Source organism: Oncorhynchus nerka, linkage group LG1 (genome assembly GCF_034236695.1).
Source record: "Oncorhynchus nerka isolate Pitt River linkage group LG1, Oner_Uvic_2.0, whole genome shotgun sequence".
Taxonomy (NCBI): Eukaryota; Metazoa; Chordata; class Actinopteri; order Salmoniformes; family Salmonidae; genus Oncorhynchus; species Oncorhynchus nerka.
In genome coordinates, this window is record NC_088396.1 from 33,612,899 (window position 1) to 33,637,332 (window position 24,434).

General features: G+C 43.8%; 1 protein-coding gene across 1 annotated transcript in view; it reads right to left on the bottom strand.

Annotated features, from left to right (window-relative positions):
- Positions 1–24,201, bottom strand: part of itga4 (integrin alpha 4) — a 40,416-nt gene extending 16,215 nt beyond the window's left edge. Inside the window, exons 1-15 of the mRNA XM_065018334.1 lie at positions 23,794–24,201; positions 23,323–23,438; positions 22,980–23,074; positions 21,494–21,623; positions 21,216–21,283; positions 20,756–20,885; positions 19,517–19,602; positions 18,507–18,569; positions 17,992–18,129; positions 12,047–12,155; positions 11,341–11,435; positions 10,074–10,164; positions 4,102–4,147; positions 3,563–3,717; positions 2,517–2,671 (exon numbers count right to left, since the gene is read on the bottom strand). Coding sequence (XP_064874406.1) covers positions 2,517–2,671; positions 3,563–3,717; positions 4,102–4,147; positions 10,074–10,164; positions 11,341–11,435; positions 12,047–12,155; positions 17,992–18,129; positions 18,507–18,569; positions 19,517–19,602; positions 20,756–20,885; positions 21,216–21,283; positions 21,494–21,623; positions 22,980–23,074; positions 23,323–23,438; positions 23,794–23,969 — 1,653 coding nt within the window. The 5' untranslated portion in view covers positions 23,970–24,201. The remainder of the gene's footprint in view (positions 1–2,516; positions 2,672–3,562; positions 3,718–4,101; positions 4,148–10,073; positions 10,165–11,340; positions 11,436–12,046; positions 12,156–17,991; positions 18,130–18,506; positions 18,570–19,516; positions 19,603–20,755; positions 20,886–21,215; positions 21,284–21,493; positions 21,624–22,979; positions 23,075–23,322; positions 23,439–23,793) is intronic.
- Between the last annotated feature and the right edge of the window lie 233 nt (positions 24,202–24,434).

Consider the following 24,434-nt stretch of genomic DNA (forward strand, 5'->3'; position numbering starts at 1 on the left):
TCTTCAAGTGCAGTCGCAAAAACCATCAAGCGCTATGGTGAAACTGGCTCTCATGAGGATCGCCACAGGAAAGGAAGACCCAGAGTTAACTCTGCTGCAGAGGATAGGTCCATTAGAGTAAATTGCACCTCAGAAATTGCAGTCCAAATAAACGCTTCACAGAGTTCAAGTAACAGACACATCTCAACACCAACTGTTCAGAGGAGACTGCATGAATCAGGCCTCCATGGTCTAATTGTTGCAAAGAAACCACTACTAAAAGACACCAATAAGAAGAAGAGACTAGCTTGGGCCAAGAAACATGAGCAATGGACATTAGACTGGTGGAAATCTGTCCATTGGTCTGATGAGTCCAAATTTGAGATTTTTGGTACAAACCAGTGTCTTTGTGAGACGCAGAGTAGATGAATGGATGATCTCCGTATGTGTGGTTCCCACCATGAAACATGGAGGAGGCGTGATGGTGTGGGGGTGCTTTGCTGGTAACACTGTCAGTGATTTATTTGGAATTCAGGGCATTCTGCAGCTATACGCCATCCCATCTGGTTTGCGCTTAGTTGGACTATCATTTGTGTAAGGGCTATTTGAACAAGGAGAGTGATGGAGTGCTGCATCAGATGACCTGGCCTCCACAATCACCTGACCTCAACCCAATTGAGATGGTTTAGGATGAGTTGGACTGCAGAGTGAAGGAAAAGCAACCAACAAGTGCTTAACATGTGTGGGAGTTTTGAAAAAGCATTCCTCGGCTGCATGGTCCCATGGTGTTTATACTTGCGTACTATTGTTTGTACAGATGAATGAGGTACCTTGAGGCATTTGGAAATTACTCCCAAGTATGAACCAGACTTGTGGAGGTCTACAATATTTTTCAGGGGTCTTGGCTGATTTCTTTAGATTTTCCCATCATGTCAAGCGAAGAGGCACCGAGTTTGAAGGTAGGTCTTGAAATACATTCATAGGTACACCTCCAATTGACTCAAATGATGGCACTAAGCCTATCAGAAGCTTCTAAAGCCATGAAATATTTTTCTGGAATTTTCCAAGCTGTTTAAAGGTATAGTCAACTTTGTGTATGTAAACTTCTGACCCACTTGTGATACAGTGAATTATAAGTGAAATAATCTGTCTGTAAAAAAATTGTTGGAAAATTACTTGTGTCATGCACAAAGTAGATGTCCTAACTGACTTGCCAAAACTATAGTTTGTTAACAAGAAATCTGTGGAGTGGATGAAAAACAAGTTTTAATGGCTACAACCTAAGTGTATGTAAATTTCCAAATATTTCCCCTTAAAGCACTCAAGTGTTGATTTAGCAGTATGCTTAGGGTCATCGTCCTGCTGGAAGGTGAACCTCCGTCCCAGTCTCAAATCTCTGGAAGACTGAAACAGGTTTCCCCCAAGAATTTCCCTGTATTGAGCGCCATCCATCATTCCTTCAATTCTAACCAGTTTCCCAGTCCCTGCCGATGAAAAACGTATTCTCAGGGTGATGAGAGCTAGACATAGCGTTTTCCTTGATGGCCAAAAATATACATTTTTGTCTCATCTGACCAGAGTACCTTCTTCCATATGTTTGGGGAGACTCCCACGTGCCTTTTGGCAAACACCAAATGTATTTGCTTATTTTTTTCTTTAAGCAATAGCTTTTTTTCTGTCCACTCTTCCGTAAAGCCCAGCTCTGTGGAGTGTACGGCTTAAAGTGGTCCTATGGACAGATACCCCAATCTCCGCTGTGGAGCTTTGGAGCTCCACAGTCTGCTATATATATACTTAACCAGGTTTTCCTCTGGGATTTCCTCTGGGATGTGCTTAGCTATATTCCTTTTCTTTTTATCCTGAAAAACTCCCCAACCTACTGATGTGTGTGTTGAATTTGCCACAAATAAAACACTTTGTATTCAGGACAAAAATATATTTTTAAACAGAATGCATGTTTAGGTTAGTATTTTGGTGTAACTAGAATGTTGTCGATCCATCCTCAGGTGTCTCTTATCACAGCCATTAAACTCCATAATTGATTTAAAATCAATTATGTCCTCATGGTGAAATCCCTGGTTTTCCCTGGTTTTCTTTCACTCCGGCAACTCAGTTCGGAAGGTCTGTATCTTTGTAGTGTGTATTGATACACCATACAAAGTGTAATTAATAACTGCACCATAATCAAGGGGATATTTGAAGTATTTTTTTACCAATCTACCAAGAGAAAACTTCCCTGGTCTTTGTGGTTGAATCTGTGCTTGAAATTCACTACTTGACTGCGGGACCTTACAGAGATAGGGTAGTCATTCAAAGAAATTTCAGCTTTTCATTTTAAATTAATTTGTTAACATTTCTAAAAAAGAAACTTCCACTTTAAAATATATATATTTTTTAAACCTTTATTTATATAGGAAGTCCAATTGAGATCTGAAGACCTCTTTCCTAAGGAAGACCTGGAAACACCTATCAGTGGTTACAGCTGTTGACCTCTCGACCCCTAACCTTTGAACTCTAAACCCTGACATCTGACTCACCCTCATGAAGGCCTGGTGGGTGATGCAGCTCAGCTGGTCGTGTCTGGCCTTGACTTGCCCTGTCGTAACGTTGGACGTCCCGTTGCCGTGGAAATGGAAGCGGGAGGGGAAAGACTCCTTGTGGTGAGTGTCGGCTGTCAGGTTATACTGCAGTTCTATGTGAGAGAGGGGGAATTAAGGGAGGGAGGGAAGAAGGTAACGGTATTTAGTTTCAGAGAGCACCCAAAGTTCGTATAAACCAGGGCCACAGACATACATAGACCTAGAACCAACCTCACCCCAGCATCAACCTTGGCCCCAGCCTCAACCCCAGTCCCAGACTCAACCCCAGTCCCAGACTCAACCCCAGTCCCAGACTCAACCCCAACCCCAGCCCCAGACTCAACCCCAGCCCCAGACTCAACCCCAGTCCCAGACTCAACCCCAGCCACAGTCCCAGACTCAACCCCAGCCACAGTCCCAGACTCAACCCCAACCCCAGTCCCAGACTCAACCCCAGCCCCAGTCCCAGACTCAACCCCAACCCCAGTTTATCTATCAGGACAGGGCTGTGCCAGAGCCTTCTTGCTGTAACGGACACTTTCACCAAAGGAATGCTCTGCATTCTTTTCAGGTTGGGTTAACATACTGGACCAACTGCCTCAGGCCTCAGGGACTAGTGATAATATGGAGAGACTGACAGAGATAAGGAAACAGAAAAGGGTTGTCTCGAACACAACAGTGTTTTCTGTCAACCAGTCCAGGGCAGAGGTTTTTATCACTATTTCCTAAGAGACACAGGAGACTAGACATTGTACATTATACCATTTCACACATACAAACTAGTAGCATAATTATGCTTGCAGTACTATAGCACGGGTGTGAAATGAGTTTTTGGTCACTATTAAGTACACACACTAGAACCAAAACTGCCGTTTGTTTGTTAGTGCCACTGCTGTGTATATAACCTTCACTGACGTAACGATTAACACAGTGCAAATAGACAGGTTGTTTTCGCAGTGCAGGGCTAAGCGGGAGCCACGGGCACAGAGAGAGGGTCTGCTCACCTATGAGTCCGTTGTAGCGTCGAGCGCGGACCCTGAAGCAGACTGTCACGTTGATGCAGACAGCAGGAAGACCATTGTCAGAACACAGAGCTACAGAGCGGTTCACACTGACAGGCAGGGTCATGGAGGCCTCAACCACTACCACCGGACGTGTCCTGTTGGAGGGCAACGACAACATATCAACATAAATAACAACACATAAACACAGTAACCAAATCAAATTTTATTGGTCACATACGCGTGTTTAGCAGATGGTATTGCGGGTGTAGCGAAATGCGCATGGACATCTACAACATGGTGGCTCTATGGGCCAGGAGGCCAAAAAACAACACAGAAGGCCTAAAATATGGTAGAAATATGGACCAGAACAGGTGCGAATTTGGTCAAAATCAATACATCTAAACCAGTTAAAGTGAAAAGGTCACCCCTATGAGTGAAAGTTGACCCTTTAACCTGACAAGTAACAATGCAGGAAATCCTGCTAATAGGTCAGTTATCTTGTGGATGTGTTTGACATTTCTCCATGATCATGGTCTTACCTCAGAACCACAGCGGAGTCCGAGAGGAAGGCCCCTACCGCAACGTCTGTGGGTTACAGATGAAGATATTTTGAACACAACATTTCCTCCATACTCTATTTGTAAACCTGTCCTTCCTGCTGTGCCCAAAAAGCCCTAAGACAGTTTGTTCATCAATTTAGAATAGCTGCAAAGTAGAGGTCGGTATTATGATACCGATTATTGGAGGACCAAAAAATCCAATACCGTATTACAACAATACTGAATTAACACTTATTTTAACTTAATGTAAAACATCAACAAAATCAATTGAGCCTCAAATAAATAATGAAACATGTTCAATGTTGGTTTAAATAATGCACACAAAGTGTTGGAGAAGAAAGTAATATGTGCCATGTAAAATATGTGCCATGTAAAAAAGCTAACGTTTCAGTTCCTTGCTCAGAACATGAGAACATATGAAAGTTGGTGGTTCCTTTTAACATGAGACTTCAATATTCCAAGGTAAGAGGTTTTTAGGTTGTAGTTAATATAGTATTTTTAGGTCTATTTCTCTCTATACCATTTGTATTTCATATACCTTTGACTATTGTTCTTATAGGCACTTTAGTATTGCCAGTGTAACAGTATAGCTTCCGTCCCCCTCCTCGCCCCTACCTGGGCTCGAACCAGGAACACATCGACAACAGCCACACTGGAAGCATCGATACCCATCGCTCCACAAAAGCCGCGGCCCTTGCAGCGCAAGGGGAATAACTACTCCAAATCTAAAAGCGAGTGAAGTTTGAAACCGTATTAGCGCACACCCAGCTAACTAGATAGCCATTTCACATTGGTTACACCAGCCATTAGGCTGATAGGCTTGAAGTCATAAACAGTGCTGTGCTTGCGAAGAGCTGCTGGCAAAACGCACGAAAGTGCTGTTTGAATGATTACCGGCCTGCTGCTGCTCAGTCAGACTGCTGTATCAAATCAGACTTAATTATAACATAATAACACACAGAAATACGAGCCTTTGGTCATTAATATGATAGAATCCGGAAACTATCATTTCGAAAACAAAACATTTATTATTTCAGTGAAATACGGAACCGTTCGGTATTTTATCTAACGGGTGGCATCCTTAAGTCTAAATATTCTTGTTACCTTCAATGTATGTCATAATTACGTAGAATTCTGGCAAATTAGTTCGCAATGAGCCAGGCAGCCCAAACTCGCATATACCCTGACTTTGCGTGCAATGAACGCAAAAGAAATGACACAATTTCACCTGGTTAATATTGCCTGCTAAACTGGATTAGTAGTTATAACTAGTGATTATGATTGACTGTTTTTTACAAGATAAATTTAATGCTATCTAGCAATTTACCTTGGCTTCTACTGCATTCGCGTAACAGGCAAATTACTCGTGGAGTGCAATGGTTAGAGCGTTGGACTAGTTAACTGTGCGGTTGCAAGATTGGAACTCCTGAGCAGACAAGGTGAAAATCTGTTGTTCTGCCCCTGAACATGGCAGTTAACCCACAGTTCCTAGGCAGTCATTGAAAATAAGAATGTGTTCTTAACTGACTTGCCTAGTTAAATAAAAGGTATACAAAAAAATGTAAATAAAAAAAAAAATCGGAAATCGGTGCCCAAAAATATCAATTTCCAATTGTTATGAAAACTTGAAATCGGGCCTAATTAATCGGCCATTCCGAATAATCGGTCGACCTCTACTGCAGACATCAGTCTCATTTGTCATTCATTCAGTCATTTATTTATTCAGTCCACGTCAGCCTGCTAGCTAGCCAGCTTGCCCCCGAAAAGCAGCATTGTAGAAACTTCACACTCAACGGAACGACTTGATTAGGGTAGTGTCAACAACGCAGCTAGCCTACCTCAGCAGTACTGTATCATTTTAATCATTTTAGTCAATTAGATTCTTGCTACGTAAGCTTAACTTTCTGAACATTCGAGACGTGTAGTCCACTTGTCATTCCAATCTCCTCTGCATTAGCGTAGCCTCTTCTCTAGCCTGTCAACTATGTGTCTGTCTATCCCTGTTCTCTCCTCTCTGCACAGACCATACAAACGCTCCACACCGCATGGCCGCGGCCACCCTAATCTGGTGGTCCCAGCGCGCACGACCCACGTGGAGTTCCAGGTCTCCGGTAGCCTCTGGAACTGCCGATCTGCGGCCAACAAGGCAGAGTTCATCTCAGCCTATGCCTCCCTCCAGTCCCTCGACTTCTTGGCTCTGACGGAAACATGGATCACCACAGACAACACCGCTACTCCTACTGCTCTCTCTTCGTCCGCCCACGTGCTCTCGCACACCCGAGAGCTTCTGGTCAGCGGGGTGGTGGCACCGGGATCCTCATCTCTCCCAAGTGGTCATTCTCTCTTTCTCCCCTTACCCATCTGTCTATCGCCTCCTTTGAATTCCATGCTGTCACAGTTACCAGCCCTTTCAAGCTTAACATCCTTATCATTTATCGCCCTCCAGGTTCCCTCGGAGAGTTCATCAATGAGCTTGATGCCTTGATATGCTCCTTTCCTGAGGACGGCTCACCTCTCACAGTTCTGGGCGACTTTAACCTCCCCACGTCTACCTTTGACTCATTCCTCTCTGCCTCCTTCTTTCCACTCCTCTCCTCTTTTGACCTCACCCTCTCACCTTCCCCCTACTCACAAGGCAGGCAATACGCTCGACCTCATCTTTACTAGATGCTGTTCCTCCACTAACCTCATTGCAACTCCCCTCCAAGTCTCCGACCACTACCTTGTATCCTTTTCCCTCTCGCTCTCATCCAACACTTCCCACACTGCCCCTACTCGGATGGTATCGCGCCGTCCCAACCTTCGCTCTCTCTCCCCGCTACTCTCTCCTCTTCCATCCTATCATCTCTTCCCTCTGCTCAAACCTTCTCCAACCTATCTCCTGATTCTGCCTCCTCAACCCTCCTCTCCTCCCTTTCTGCATCCTTTGACTCTCTATGTCCCCTATCCTCCAGGCCGGCTCGGTCCTCCCCTCCCGCTCCGTGGCTCGACGACTCATTGCGAGCTCACAGAACAGGGCTCCGGGCAGCCGAGCGGAAATGGAGGAAAACTCGCCTCCCTGCGGACCTGGCATCCTTTCACTCCCTCCTCTCTACATTTTCCTCCTCTGTCTCTGCTGCTAAAGCCACTTTCTACCACTCTAAATTCCAAGCATCTGCCTCTAACCCTAGGAAGCTCTTTGCCACCTTCTCCTCCCTCTTGAATCCTCCTCCCCTGCCCCCCCCTCCTCCCTCTCTGCAGATGACTTCGTCAACCATTTTGAAAAGAAGGTCGACGACATCCGATCCTCGTTTGCTAAGTCAAACGACACCGCTGGTTCTGCTCACACTGCCCTACCCTGTGCTCTGACCTCTTTCTCCCTCTCTCTCCAGATGACATCTCGCGTCTTGTGACGGCCGGCCGCCCAACAACCTGCCCGCTTGACCCTATCCCCTCCTCTCTTCTCCAGACCATCTCCGGTGACCTTCTCCCTTACCTCACCTCGCTCATCAACTCATCCCTGACCGCTGGCTACGTCCCTCCCGTCTTCAAGAGAGCGAGAGTTGCACCCCTTCTGAAAAAACCTACACTCGATCCCTCCGATGTCAACAACTACAGACCAGTATCCCTTCTTTCTTTTCTCTCCAAAACTCTTGAACGTGCCGTCCTTGGCCAGCTCTCCCGCTATCTCTCTCAGAATGACCTTCTTGATCCAAATCAGTCAGGTTTCAAGACTAGTCATTCAACTGAGACTGCTCTTCTCTGTATCACGGAGGCGCTCCGCACTGCTAAAGCTAACTCTCTCTCCTCTGCTCTCATCCTTCTAGACCTATCGGCTGCCTTCGATACTGTGAACCATCAGATCCTCCTCTCCACCCTCTCCGAGTTGGGCATCTCCGGCGCGGCCCACGCTTGGATTGCGTCCTACCTGACAGGTCGCTCCTACCAGGTGGCGTGGCGAGAATCCGTCTCCTCACCACGTGCTCTCACCACTGGTGTCCCCAGGGCTCTGTTCTAGGCCCTTTCCTATTCTCGCTATACACCAAGTCACTTGGCTCTGTCATAACCTCACATGGTCTCTCCTATCATTGCTATGCAGACGACACACAATTAATCTTCTCCTTTCCCCCTTCTGACGACCAGGTGGCGAATCGCATCTCTGCATGTCTGGCAGACATATCAGTGTGGATGACGGATCATCACCTCAAGCTGAACCTCGGCAAGACGGAGCTGCTCTTCCTCCCGGGAAGGACTGCCCGTTCCATGATCTCGCCATCACGGTTGACAACTCCATTGTGTCCTCGTCCCAGAGCGCTAAGAACCTTGGCGTGATCCTGGACAACACCCTGTCGTTCTCAAATAACATCAAGGCGGTGGCCCGTTCCTGTAGGTTCATGCTCTACAACATCCGCAGAGTACGACCCTGCCTCACACAGGAAGCGGCGCAGGTCCTAATCCAGGCACTTGTCATCTCCCGTCTGGATTACTGCAACTCGCTGTTGGCTGGGCTCCCTGCCTGTGCCATTAAACCCCTACAACTCATCCAGAACGCCGCAGCCCGTCTGGTGTTCAACCTTCCCAAGTTCTCTCACGTCACCCCGCTCCTCCGCTCTCTCCACTGGCTACCAGTTGAAGCTCGCATCCGCTACAAGACCATGGTGCTTGCCTATGGAGCTGTGAGGGAACGGCACCTCAGTACCTCCAGGCTCTGATCAGGCCCTACACCCAAACAAGGGCACTGCGTTCATCCACCTCTGGCCTGCTCGCCTCCCTACCACTGAGGAAGTACAGTTCCCGCTCAGCCCAGTCAAAACTGTTCGCTGCTCTGGCCCCCCAATGGTGGAACAAACTCCCTCACGACGCCAGGACAGCGGAGTCAATCACCACCTTCCGGAGACACCTGAAACCCCACCTCTTTAAGGAATACCTAGGATAGGATAAAGTAATCCTTCTCACCCCCCCCCTTAAAAGACCTAGATGCACTATTGTAAAGTGGCTGTTCCACTGGATGTCATAAGGTGAAAGCACCAATTTGTAAGTCGCTCTGGATAAGAGCGTCTGCTAAATGACTTAAATGTAAATGTAAATGTAATGTTAAATGTTTGCACCCTGTTGACTACAGTAGTTACTAAGCATGCCAATCACTTTAAAATGCTTTTCATAGGTAGGATATCTCAGTATAATCTGTAACAGTGCAATATTAAACTGGAAATCTTGTTTGGGGCATTTGCTATGTTTATTTGGCCGATTAATGCAACTCTGATCCCAGAATAGTGTACTGTAACAATGATCAGTATGTGCTCCCTAACACTAATCCAAACATCTCAACAGACCTTTTCAACAATTCCTGTTCCATCTTACAAGACATCAACTGTACTCAGCTGACGTGATTTGTTTTTAGACAAGTATGTAATTCTTGCCCTTATGAATAAATCTATAGAAACAACTACTAACACATATAGCACCAAATCATTTTAAAAAACGTTGGAGACAGACAGTACACAGTACACTTTAACTATGTACTAGTTGAGAGGATGGCCAAATTTAAGAGTTGACTAACAGATAAGTCTAAGACCCTCTGTCAGTGAGTCTACAGAATATCCTGTTTAGTTTATTGAGTGAGACTTGTGGAAGATGAGAACATGAGAAGCAGCGAGGGAGGAGAAAACTATGTGACCACCTAGTGATAGAAATTCCCAGTTTTCCCTGGGTAGCAACACACATTTATGCACACGCGCATGCATACACGCACACGTATTTCCCCATCCTCTGTCCTCACTTCCGTTTCCACCACTGACATATTTTGTGTTTTGACAACCTTACTAATTTAAGACACAGTGTGTGTGACATCATAGCAGGACATTACAGTGTGTTCTGTTCTAGTCAGCAGTAGAGAAACAGAGACAGACTCCCTCATTGTGCTGGAGGGAAGTACTCTACACAACAGTGACAGTCAGGAAAGGGAGCACTACCTTGGTAACCGTTTCCGTCAACATCGATGCCTCCGGAAACAGACTGGCCGAACATCTTTAACTCATTACCCAGAAGAGACCCGGTGATCCTCTGATGAAACAAGAACAGCTTGATTAGTCATACAGCTAACAGTCCTCTGTACTGTACACACTTTATACATTACTGTTCACATACGCACTATACACACGTACACATGGATTTTGTGTTGTAGTTATGTGGTAGTAGAGTAGTGGCCTGAGGGCCCACACTTAATGTGGGGTGAAATATGTTGTGAAAGGTAATGTCATGTTTTGAAAAAATTTAATAGAACTGCCTTAATTTTTCTGGACCCCAGGAAGCATAGCTGCTCTCCCCCCTAATAGCATAGCTGCTCTCCCCCTAATAGCATAGCTGCTCTCCCCCCTAATAGCATAGCTGCTCTCCCCCTAATAGCATAGCTGCTCTCCCCTAATAGCATAGCTGCTCTCCCCCTAATAGCATAGCTGCTCTCCCCCTAATAGCATAGCTGCTCTCCCCCCTAATAGCATAGCTGCTCTCCCCCTAATAGCATAGCTGCTCTCCCCCTAATAGCATAGCTGCTCTCCCCCCTAATAGCATAGCTGCTCTCCCCCTAATAGCATAGCTGCTCTCCCCCTAATAGCATAGCTGTTCTCCCCCCTAATAGCATAGCTGCTCTCCCCCCTAATACAAGGAGCTTAGATGCAAGCAATGTAATCTCTCTATATTTGGATACACAGTAACTGCATTTTCTCCAAGGGGTTGTACTCCACATTGACAGAAATCTATTTACATACAGTATGCGGTATAAATTGAGTTATCTTCATGGTATGTCTCACATGTTCAGACAGAGAAAAGAAGGGGACCAAACGGTTTTAGGAAATTGCAGCAATTCAGAGTCAGGAACTCTCTTCTGACTGTCTGGGAGCACACAGAAAAAAACAAAGGAACATTTGTCACAGCAGGATGGGGGAGAGCATTGGTCAGGGGGAGGAAGACCCTGACCCCCCTTTTCCGTCACTCCCTTCTTCCTTCCCTTTCCTCCCTCTCTTCTTTCCCTTCTTTCTCTCCTCCCTTTAATCTCCTGGCCCTAACAATTACTCGGAGAAGGGAGAACCTGACCCCCTCCTTCCCTCCCTTCAATCCCTGGAAGCCCTACTCCCTCCCTCCCTCCCTAATTTTTCCTTCCTTCTTCCCTCCCAGTAATCTCCTGTCCCTGAAGCCTGCAGACAAACAGCAGCTGTGACATAGCCGTAGATGTGTACATACTTGAGAGTAGGTCTGAGAGATCCCTGTCTTCCTCCCATTGTAGATATATATAGCCCCACGCAGCTCTTCCTCCTGCGGAGCCCCCACCGCCACATCTGGAACATATTTACAGTCAGTCAGTTAATTTAGGATGCATCTCAAATGGAACCCTATTCCCTAGTAGTATATTATTTTTTGGACGCACACATGAGTTAACTTACAGATTTACAGGGACATAATGCATAATGACCTAAACACCAGGCAGACCCCCACCACTCCTCTCAGACTGGCTGCACATGCTCTAACCTATGGCTAGTCTACACTGAGACCTGCCACACTCTGTGTGTGTGTGTGTGTGTGTGTGTGTGTGTGTGTGTGTGTGTGTGTGTGTGTGTGTGTGTGTGTGTGTGTGTGTGTGGTAAGAACCTAGGCTGGTGTAAGTGGCAGTTGGAAGTACGTTGAGGCCCTCTGATCAGCTTTGGGGATGTAGTTAGCTGGTTGGTGAGTGGTGATGCTCAGCATGGAGCGTGGCTGTTATATGGTGTATGTCACTTACTCTAGTCTAGTTCCTCCTGAGAAAGATTGCTAATGTGTTTAACTAAAATGTGGGGAGATTTGCTTGCGCAACAATAAGTACCCAATACTTAAAACAGCACCTACTCAGAATATCACATCATTAACATATAAATTGTTATGCATCTTTGCTAAAATAATGATTAAAACTCACCAGGAAAGCCATCGTCATCAATATCTCCCAGATCGGTTATGGTCTCCCCAAATCTTGCAGCATACGATTTGCTTCCAGCCAACTGAAACTCTGCTTCCTTCATATTAGCCTGAAAGATAAATGTATTCACAGTCTTAAGAATCATTCTCTTCTCTTCCCAGGGTAATTGCTTGTAGAAGAAAACATAAGTAATTTGCTGATGTAGATATATGGGGGAAGTAGCTAGCTAAGCTTCATGATTGTGTAATTGCAGTTATTTAGTCACTTGGTTGGTAATGAAGTTAGTCATGTCATTCAGAGTTGCCTGGTCCTTAGTGGAACACAGTAAATGTAGCAGGTATACTCTGGTTTAGTGTTCCGTAATACAAACTCATCAGTCAAAGAAACAGCCCTCAAGTCCTGCTATCATTATGCTGGGTTGTTTTAGATCATCTGCCAGTGCAATATAGCATCTCCAGCCTCTTCTTGAATAGAAAATGACCATGAAAGGAAAATATATTTACTTCATGATCATATGCTTTTCTATAGAGGTATCTGATTGTTCTGAAAGCTGCATAGGTAGTCTAGATGTTACTAGCCAATTATAAGAGCAACTTAATGTAAAGTGATACCATCATTGGTATTGAAAGGTGTTTGTTATAACAGTGCACACCAACAGTATTCTATGGGATGCTTAACTATCATATTATAGTAACTACAGAGTTAAGTTGTGATGGTAAGAGTATGTGTGATATGTGATGTGAGAAAGTGCCTGTTGGTTTGGTTCTGTTTTAACAAGTATCTGAGATGGCCAAGCTGTTCATGAGGGTCTATTTTGAATATCACACATACGTGTTTATGGAGACACAACACACTATAGAGCAGCCTCCAATTAGCATCAGTTAGCACAGTGTAGCAAAGTCAGAACAAGTTTACAGGCTGAAACCTTCATTTGTTAACATTCAATCTATTAATAAACTGAATTTAAGGCAATTTTCAGGGACAGTGTTCCATATAACAGCCATGCACAGTTTAAAGTAAACATTTCAATAGGTAATGGGCCATCAAATTACTTTAGAACCAATGCAATTTGCAAAACATAATAACTGCACACTAATGTTTTCATGATATGTTTGAAAGAAAGGTTGTCTCGCTGTCACGTTCTGACCTTAGTTCTTTTGTTATGTCTTTGTTTTAGTATGGTCAGGGCGTGAGTTGGGTGGGTTGTCTATGTTAGTTTTTCTATGATTTTTCTATGATTTCTGTGTTTGGCCTGGTATGGTTCTCAATCAGAGGCAGCTGTCAATCGTTGTCCCTGATTGAGAACCATATTTAGGGAGCCTGTTTTCTATTGTGTTTCGTGGGTGATTGTTTTCTGTTGTGTGTCTGCACCAGCCAGAACTGTTTTCGGTCGTTGCTCTTTGGTATTTTTGTTATTTCCGTGTTCATTTTAATAAATATGGACACATACCACGCTGCACCTTGGTCCTCACCTTCTTCCACCAACAACGATCGTTACACTCGCTCTCAATTAATTTTTCCTAAATTACTCTCATCTGCTCTTGTCGCCTCCTTCTCAAGCCACATTGGAGGAGAAAATCCAAGGTCCCTCCCCTCTGACCTTCTCCTCCAATGAGTTTTGAGAAGGCAAGAAGAGGAATCAGGGAAATCAAAGTTGTCTGTTATGTACTGTATATTTTTATGTGAAAGGTGTTGTGTTGATTATGAAACTTTTGTATCATGCCGTAATTTCCATTGTGGGCCTACAAACAGTCAAACAGTTGGACACACCTAATCATTGAAGGGTTTCTTTATTTTTACTATTTTCTACATTGTAAAATAGTGAAGACATCAAAACTATGAAATAACACATATGGAATCATGTAGTAACCAAAAAAGTGTTAAACAAAAATCAAAATATATTTTATACTTGAGATTCTTCAAAGTAGCCACCCTTTGCATTGATGACAGCTTTGCACAGTGTTGGCATTCTCTCAACCAGCTTCACCTGGAATGCTTTTCCAACAGTCTTGAAGGAGTTCCCACATATGCAGAGCACTTGTTGGAGGCTTTTCCTTCACTCTGCGGTCCAACTCATCCCAAATCATCTCAAGTGGGTTGAGGTCGGATGCAGCACTCCATCACTCTCCTTGGTCAAATAGCCCTTACACAGTCTGGAGGTGTGTTTTGAGTTGAAAAACAAATGATAGTCCCACTAAGCGCAAACCAGATGGGATGGCGTATTGCTGCAAAATTCTGTGGTAACCATGCTGGTTAAGTGTGCTCTGAATTATAAATAAATCACTGACAGTATCACCACCAAAGCACCTGCACACCATCACACCTCCTCCTCCATGCTTCACGGTGAGAACCACACATGCGGAAATCATCCGTTCACCTACTCTGCGTCTCACAAAGACACGCCGGTTGGAACCAAAAATCTCAAATTTGGACTCATCAGAACAAAGGACTGATTTCCACCAGTCTAATGTCAATTTCTAATGTTTCTTGACCCAAGCCAGTCTCTTATTCTTATTGGTGTCCTTTAGTAGTGGTTTCTTTGCAGCAATTCGACCATGGAGGCCTGATTCACACAGTCTGCTCTGAACAGTTGATGTTGAGATGCGTCTGTTACTTGAATGTGTATGAAGCATTTATTTGGGTTGCAATTTCTGAGGCTGAATTTCTCCTCTGCAGCAGAGGTAACTTGATGGTTTTTGCGACTGCACTTGAAACGTTCAAAGTTCTTGACATTTTCCAGATTGATTGACCTTCATATCTTCAAATAATGATGAACTGTCGTTTCTTTTGTCTTATTTGAGCTGTTCTTGCTGTAATATAGACTTGGTCTTTTACCAAATACGTCTGTCTTCTATATACCACCCCTACCTTGTCACAACACAACTGATTGGCTCACACGCATTAAGAAGGAAAGAAATAGAAAATGGAAACCATATATCCCGAGGCTGCATTTATTGTAGCTGGGGATTTTAACAAAGCTAATCTGAGAACAAGGCTTCCTAAATTCTATCAGCATATTGAATGCGCGACACGAACTGGTAGCATTCTGGACTTCCACGATGCACACAAAGCCCTCCTCCACCCTCCCTTCGGGAAATCTGACCGCAACTCCATTTTGTTCAGCCTATAGACAGAAAACTAAAATAGGAAATACCTGTGCTCAGGTATAGCCAACGCTGATCTGACCAATTGCTTCGATCATGTGGACTGGGATATGTTCCGGGTAGCCTCAGACAACAACACTGACGTATACGCTGACTCTCTGAGCGAGTTTATTAGCATGTGCATCGGTGATGATGTACCCACTGTGACTATTAAAACCTTCCCTAACCAGAAATCGTGGATTGATGGCAGCATTCGAACAAAACTGAAAGCGCGAACCACCACTTTTAATCATGACAAGGCAACTGGAAACATGACCAAATACAAACCGTGTAGCTATTCCCTCTGCAAGGCAATCAAACAAGCAAAGTGTCAGTATAAGGGTGGCAGGTAGCCTAGTGGTTAGCGCGTTGGACTAGTAACCGAAAGGTTGCAACATTGAATCCCCGAGCTGACAAGGTAAAAAAAAAACTGTCGTTCTGCCTCTGAACAAGGCAGTTAACCCACTGTTCCTAGGCCGTCATTGAAAATAAGTATTTGTTCTTAACTGACTCGCCTAGTAAAATAAATAAAAACAAGAGACAAAGTAGAGTTGCAATTCAACGGCACAAACACGAGACGTATGTGGCAGGGTCTACAGTCAATCATGGATTACAAAAAGAAAACCCGCCACGGACATCAAAATCTTGCTCCCAGACAAATTAAACAACTTCTTTGCTCGCTTTGAGGACAATACAGTGCCACTGATACGGCCCTCTACCAAAGCCTGTAGGCTTTTCCTTCACCGTGGCCAACGTGAGTAAAACATTTAAACGTGTTAACCCTCGCAGGGCTGCTGACCCAGACGGCATCCCTAGCTGAGTCCTCAGAGCTTGCGCAGACCAACTGGCTGGTGTGTTTACGGACATATTCAATCAATCCCTATCCCAGTCTGATGTGCCCACATGCTTCAAGATATCCACCATTGTTGCTGTTCCCAAGAAAGCTAAGGTAACTGAACTATATGACTATCGCCCCGTAGCACTCCCTTCTGTTATCATGATGTGCTTTGAGAGACTAGTCAAGGATCATATCACCTCCACCCTACCTGATACCCTTGACCCAGTCCAATTTGCTTACCACCCTAATAGGTCCACAGACGAGGCAATCGCCATCACACTGCACACTGCCCTATCCCATCTGGACAAGAGGAATACCTATGTAAGAAGGCTGTTCATTGACTACAGCTCAGTATTTAACACCATAGTACCCTTCAGACCCTGGGTCTTGACCCCGCCCTGTGCAACTGGGTCCTGGACTTGCTGGCGGGCCGCCCCCAGGTGGTAAGGGTAGGATACAACATCTCCACCCCGCTGATCCTCAACACTGGGGCCCCACAAGGGTGTGTTCTCGGCCCTCTCCTGTTCTCCCATGACTGCGTGGCCATGCCCGCCTCCAACTCAATCAAGTTTGCAGACGACACTACAGTGGTAGGCTGGATTACCAACAACGAGGAGACGGCCTACAGGGAGGAGGTGAGGGCCCTCGGAGTGTGGTGTCAGGAAAATAACCTCTCACCCAATGTCAACAAAACAAAGGATATGATTGTGGACTTCAGGAAACAGCAAAGGGAGCATCCCCCCATCCACATCGACGTTACAGGAGTAGAGAAGATGGAAAGTTTTAAGTTCCTAGGCATACACATCACGGCCAAACTGAAATGGTCCACCCACACAGACAGCGTGGTGAAGAAGGCACAACAGCGCCTCTTCAACCTCAGGAGGCTGAAGAAACTCGGCTTGTCACCTAAAACACTCACAAACTTTTATCACCGCCTGGTACGGCAACTGCTCTGCCCACAGCTGCAAGGCTCTCCAGAAGGTAGTGTGGTCTGCACAACGCATCACCGGGGGCAAACTACCTTCCCTCCAGGACACCTACAGCACCCGATGTCACAGGAAGGCCCACAAGATCATCAAGGACAACAACCACCCGAGCCACTGCCTGTTCACCCCGCTATCATCCTGAAGGCGAGGCCAGGTGCATCAAAGCTGGGGCCAAGAGACTGAAAAGCAGATTATATCTCAAGGCCATCAGACTTTTAAACAGCCATCACTAACATAGAGTGGCTGCTGCCAACATACAGACTAAAATCTCTGGCCATAAATTTAATAAATGGATTTATTAAAGGTATCACTAGTCACTTTAAATAACGCCACTTTAATAATGTCTACATATCCTACATTACTCATCTCATATGTATATACTCTATTCTATACCATCTACTGCATCTTGCCTATGCTGCACGGCCATCGCTCATTCATATATTTTCATGTACATATTCTTATTCATCCCTTTACATTTGTGTGTAAAAGGTAGTCGTTTTGAATTTGTTAGATTACTGCACTGTCGGAACTAGAAGCACAAGCATTTCGCTACACTCGCATTAACATCTGCTAACCATGTGTATGTGACCAATAAAAACATGATTTGATTTGAAATTACACAAATACAATTTTAAAAAGGTACACCTGTTAATTAAAATGCATTCCAGGTCATTAGCTCATGAAGCTGGTTGAGAGAATGCCAAGAGTGTGCAAAGCTGTCATCAAGGCAAAGGGTGGCTACGTTGAAGAATCTCAAATATAAAATATATATTTGTTGAACACTTTTTTTGGTTACTACATGACTCCATGTGTTATTTCATAGTTATTTAATAGTTTTGATGTCTTCACTATTAGTCTAGATTGTAGAAAATAGTAAAAATAAAGAAAAACCCTGGAATGAGTAGGTGTGTTCAAACTTTTGACTGGTGCTGTATAAAGTTGTATTGAAATAAAGGAAAAACAAATCCCAGTACTTACAGCTCCTTGGTTGATGTAGACATGAACTCGTCCCTCCTCTCTCGTGGTGCTGTACATGGGAGCTCCTACCAGTAGATCAGACAGGCCATCTCCATTCAGGTCCACGGCACACACACTGGCACCAAAATACGAGCCCAGCTACAGTATAGGAGAAGCAGGTTTTATGTCTATATAGTCAATCACATCAACCAAATGTATTTTTAAAGCCATTTTTGACATCACTAGTTGGCACAGAGTGTTTTTGCAGTGAGGAGGTGTGATCTAGTTCTGTGTCAAAATCAAGACATTAAGAAGTGAGACATTAAAGACTGGTTTCCCAGACACAGATTAAACCCGGTCCTAGACTAAAGAGCATGCCCAATGGAGATTGGTCCCGCATTGGTAGAGCAAGGTGCTTACACTGCCAGGGTTCCCACGGGGGACCAGTACGTGGGATAATATATGTACTCACTAATGTAAGTCGCTCTGGATAAGAGTGTCTGCTTAATGACTCCAATGTGACTACTAATTTTCACCTTGCTTCCCTTGACTTCACTGATGATCTTCAACATGTTTTCTTCAGCTCTGAATAGGTAGGCCTGGAGAAGAGGAGAAACAAGACCTGGTCACATCAGGACCTAAAGCCAACTAAGGATGAGTATACAGGTGGTAAAATGCATACACTACTAAGATTGTATCACAATACCCACATAGACATCACCTGCTTTCTACTGATCCAATATATTTAATCTATCATATTTAACACTCCTGTGGGGGATACATTTGGTAAGGCCATTAAGAACTGGCAACTTGTACAGTAAAAAAACATGTAAATAATAATATGTGTACTGAATTGCCACATGACATAATGATTCCCCACTTCCTCTTTCTGCAGATAGATACATTTACATTAGTTTAGCAGACATACCAACTTATACATATAGCAGAAGCAGAGTTAACTACAGCATATGTCAATCTATCACTCATATACAGTTACTTGCCCACATAATATCTACCTTGATTGAATGCAGTGATTGTGTCACTCTGGAAAAAGAGCTTCTGCTAAATTACTTAAATGTAAATATATTAACAACCAAATACTTTCAGCTAATTCAGAATAAAGGCCTTTAGTGACATCAATCAACAGAGGTCCAATCATCACAAGATCTTACTAATGTAATTGACAGACCAGAGCAGCTAACACATGGTATGTGTCTCCCACATGTCACCCCCATAGCGCTCTGGTCAAAAGTTGTACACTATAGGGAATAGGGTGCCATGGTCTTTTTCAGCAACACAAATGTCATACATTTCACCAGCAGAAGGAGGAATGCCCGATTCATCATATATTTTACATCAGCCTGGATGGTGATTTAAACACAAATACTGCATTGTACTTACCACTTTACTACCCCCTGCTTGTCAGTTCATACAAAACGAGCCGATACATGTGCAAGTGTTGGTACTGTGCTTTCTATCTACAGGCAGGTGACGGAGTGATGGGGATGGGGGTAAAAGGAAAAACAGGAATGAAATGAACTCTTACTTTACCAGTCTGCCTGTGCTGGGGTGCACCTCCAACGATCTCTGTGGAGTCAGGGTGAAGGAAGTGGCCGGCGCCAACCGAGTAGCCTGGTGATGAAATTAAGGATCTTAACGTTAGTACAACACCAGCACAACTTTAATATATCCGACGAATCAGACTACCAAAGTTGCCTGGCAATGGAAACGCATTACAACGTTAAAACTTCTTTGGGATCGGTGTCCCTTCCACAGGACGTATGAGCTAACGTAGGCTAATGCGATTAGCATGAGGTTGTAAGTAACAAGAATATTTCCCAGGACATAGACATATCTGATATTGTCAGAAAGCTTAAATTCTTGTTAATCTAACTGCACTGTCCAATTTACTGTAGCTATTATAACTTTTTTTTTGCATTCTATTTTACCAGTTTATTGTGTTATATTCTCCTACATTCATTTCACATTTCCACAAACTTCAAAGTGTTTCCTTTCAAATGGTACCAAGAATATGCATATCCTTGCTTCAGGGCTTCAGCTACAGGCAGTTAGATTTGGGTATGTCATTTTAGGCAAAAATTGCATGGGCTTATCCTTTTATTAATACAATGTCCGTACAATGTTAGTAAAACCTTAATACAACCTTGGTACAACCTTAGTACAACCAACAACACAGGTAGAACCAGATGGTACTGGTTGAGATAAGCGCAACAGGCCACACTGTGACTGGCTTGATGAGAGAGAACAACATTCCTTTGACAAGAGCTTCAAAAAAGGGTTTACATTACATGACAGGTCTTTTCCATGCATAAAAGTATGTTAGAAAAATGTGATTTTTGCCGGCACTAGTTCGGTTAAAAACATTGATATGGATCCCCTTGACAGAGAGACAACATCATTATTTGCAGTAACTACAATTGAGCACATACTGAGCAATAGCGTGTGTGTGTATATGTGTGTGTGTGTGCGCGTGTGTGTGTGTGTGCTTATGTGTGTGTGTGTGTGTGTGTGTATGCTTATGTGTGTGTGTATGCACCTGACAATCAGCTTCCTGTTCACACACACAGAGCGTGTTCTCTCAACACACAGACACAGAAAAAGCATGCTTCTTCTTCAAATTCCATTACGTTACACTTCACTAACTCACAGCCTCTGCAGAAAAACAAATGAGACGTGTGACAACAAGACAAGACCTTCTGATTGTCTCCAACCATGTTATTATTAATGTACCTAATGTGCCATATGTTGTATTACATATATGTACCCAGATAACTGCCATAGAGTACAGTGCTGTCGTCATCCACATAGGCAGACAGGACCATACTGGAGGTGTTGTAGACCAGAACAGACCCAGTCCAGTACGATGTCCCAGGGGCTCCCATTATTATCAAGTCCTGAAGAAAAACAACAGAAAACATACATTATAGAATGGTGTTTGTGATGTATGTTTGGGATTTACTGTATGTTTGGGATTTTCTGTACGTGCTTGTAAGTTTGTGACTTGTATTTCCAGCACAGGCTGTATTACCAGCACATGCTGTATTACCAGCACAGGCTGTATTACCAGGCTGTATTACCAGCACAGGCTGTATTTCCAGCACAGGCTGTATTACCAGCACAGGCTGTATTACCAGCACAGGCTGTATTACCAGCACAGGCTGTATTACCAGCACAGGCTTCACATAAACTATGGGTCTAAAAAGAATATCTAGATGAATTAATACCTCATTCAGAAAGTTGGATATTCCTGCTTGGCATGATCCGTAGTCTTCACCAAACTTCCGTTGATGATCTGGAAAGAGACACATGTCATTTCATTCAACCTCTCAGTGCAGATGAATTACAGGAGTGGCCTTGGTCATGATGAAAAATAAAACCATGCAGACTGCATACTCCCAATCATCTGAGAAGAAGCAATGTTTCAGCACCATGGGGTTATCTAGACAAGTCTCACAACAAGAAAAAGGTTGTTTTACAGGTACTAAACAGAAAGACGTTGTACCTTTATAGCATGGGATAAGTGGTTGAGACTGTTTGAGGTCAGCTTCGTATCTGTAGCAGACACCATGAGGCAGCTTGTTCTGGTTGTCTTTCCTGGAATAGAACACGTTCTTCCAACGATGCCCACATGCCTGTGGAACGAGAAGCAGCACAGATGTTTTGGATGAAATACAACTGTTTGAGCAACAATGTAATAATCTACACACAAAAAATGTCACCTCGATGGTTCTTCTAACGAGGGACATAATGCAAGCCCTGTCCAGCAGCTACACTACATGACTGAAAGTAATGTGGACACCTGCTCGTCAATCATATCATTCCAAAATCAAGGGCATTAATATGGAGTTGCCCCCCCCACCTTGGTGGTGCTATTATAGCCTCCAATCTTCTAGGAAGGCTTTCCACTAGATGTTGGAACATTGCTGGACTTGCTTCCATTCAGCCACAAGAACATTAGTGAGGTTGGGCACTGCACTGATGTTGGGCAAACAATATCTGAATGGACCTCCCTTTGTGCACAGGGGCATTGTCATGCTGAAACAGGAAAGGGCCTTCCCCAAACTGTTGCCACAAAGTTGGAATCACAGAATCGTCTAGAATGTCATTGTATGCTGTAGTGTTAAGATTTCCCTTGACTGGAACTAATGGGCCTAACTCGAACCATGAAAAACAGCCCCAGACCATTATTCACAATTGCCACTATGCATTCGGGCAGGTAGTGTTCTTCTGACATCCGCCAAACCCAGATTCGTCTGTTGGACTGCCAGATGGTGAAGCGTGATTCATCACTCCAGAGAGCGTGTTTCCACTGCTCCAGAGTCCAATGACGGCGAGCTTTACACCACTCCAGCCGACGCTTGGCATTGCGCATGGTGATCTTTGGCTTCCGTGTGGCTGCCTGGCCATGGAAGTTCTTGTGCTGACGTTGCTTCCAGAGGCAGTTCTTCAGTAAGGCCATTCTCCTGCCAATGTTTGTCTATGGAGATTGCATGGCTGTGTGAACTATTTTTTATAAAACTGTCAGCAACGGATGTGGCTGAAATAGCAGAATCCACTAATTTGAAGGGTGTCCACATACTTATTAATATGTATAGTGTAGTTTCCAAAATAACATTAACCAACAATAGACTATAGGGCTAAACAAAACATGTACATGTTGTGGGTCTTCTAACTAGTGACATAGGTCTGATAGGGTTGCAAATTATGCTAGCCTTATTTCTTATTTCAACTAAATTCACCAGATGTTACCTATCTCATCATTTGATTTAGGTCTCAGAATGGGCACAAAGACTGTATATGACTGTACTGTTACATATCAATACATGGCCATCACTGGACTATCAAGAATGGGTTGTAACATTTGTGTACCCCTAATGGGACTAATTGACATACCAATACATGGCCATCACTGTAATGCAATTTGTCATAGCTGCTGCTGTAAAGGGGTCTTTATAAATCAATCTGATTGATTGAGTGACTTAACATACCAATACATGGCCATCACTAGGCTGTCTAGACAGGCTGACTCCGAGCCACTGGTTGTCACTTTCAGAGAAGCAAGTCTTCCCACAACTGTCCACACCTGTAGTACACACACACACCACATGTAGAGAAAGTGAGAGAGAGAACAAGAGCAAGATATGAGAAGTTGCCATAACCAGTATTATTGCCTTATAAATGTATTATGTTTTCTTATAATCCAATGTCAGTGAACAAATACCCCAAAAACACATTGGTCAAATAAACAGAACTACTTCATTTTTATCATGGAGGTCCCACATTCTTTCTTTGTAAAGTTGAGTGGATATGCAATACATCAATAATACAAACCCGTTGATATTTGCTGACATTCTCTATTGCCTGAGAAGTTGCACTTATAAATTGCTCCTGGTTTTATAAGGGTTGGATCGAATGTTGAATTCGCAACTGGAGCTCCGACTATTAACCTATAACAGATAATTATGGAAATCATCATCAGCCAACCATTCACTAACGTTATAGTTTTACACACATCAATATCCCAACTGTGTGATTTAAAAATATATATATATATAAATTTCACACTCAAAAAGTTGTCAAACGGCAACTGGACAGCCTAAATGGGCAGTTACTGGTCAAAGTTCATTGTGTTCATTGACTCCCTAATTAAAATGTATCACACAGTTTCAATTTGAAGAACCCCTAAGGATCCCCCAGGAAACGTTTATTCTTAGAGTATAATACATGTGTGTAGCCTATTCGGTTAGTGTTTTATGACTAAAGTTTTAAAAAAGAAGCCTACAAAATGTTGTAATCGCTTACCATGTGTGTTGCTTGTTCTTATGTAACAACACAGAATATCCAAATAAAGATCCATTTGGGCCACTGAAACTAACCGGATGGTCTACATCCAAATTGTAACAGTCAGTGAGACTACAGCACCAAGCGAGAAGAAAGGTCCAACAGCAATAAAGATTCACCGGCTTCTTTCGCTCCATTTAAAAAAACAATAAAACACAAACTTTTCCAACACGAAGAGACTTCAATTGATGGCAGAGGGAAACAAAAGAAAGGTCAAACTTTTCGATTATTAAAAGTCAGGATAACAGCGAAAAGTTGTACATAACGATAACAACTTTAGCACGGCAGTTGAACAGAGACTGAACACTCAACTCTTGTAGCGAGCTGCCTGAGTCCGTAGGTCTGCTGTGCTCATGGCTAAATTCCGTCACGTGGAAGTTCTCAGCTTTGAACCTCTGGTGGGCGGCGGGCACAAACTCCCCAAACTCACAGCGCTGAACCCTCCTACCTACACATCAGTCAAACTAAGAGAAAGTTGTGTTCCCTGGAATTAACAGTACAGTGAAACGTTTCAGAAAGGCTTGAATCAAATCCACACTTTACAGTTAACTGCCAAAATAAAGGAAACAGCAATATAACGTGACGTTGATCCACCTGAGCCA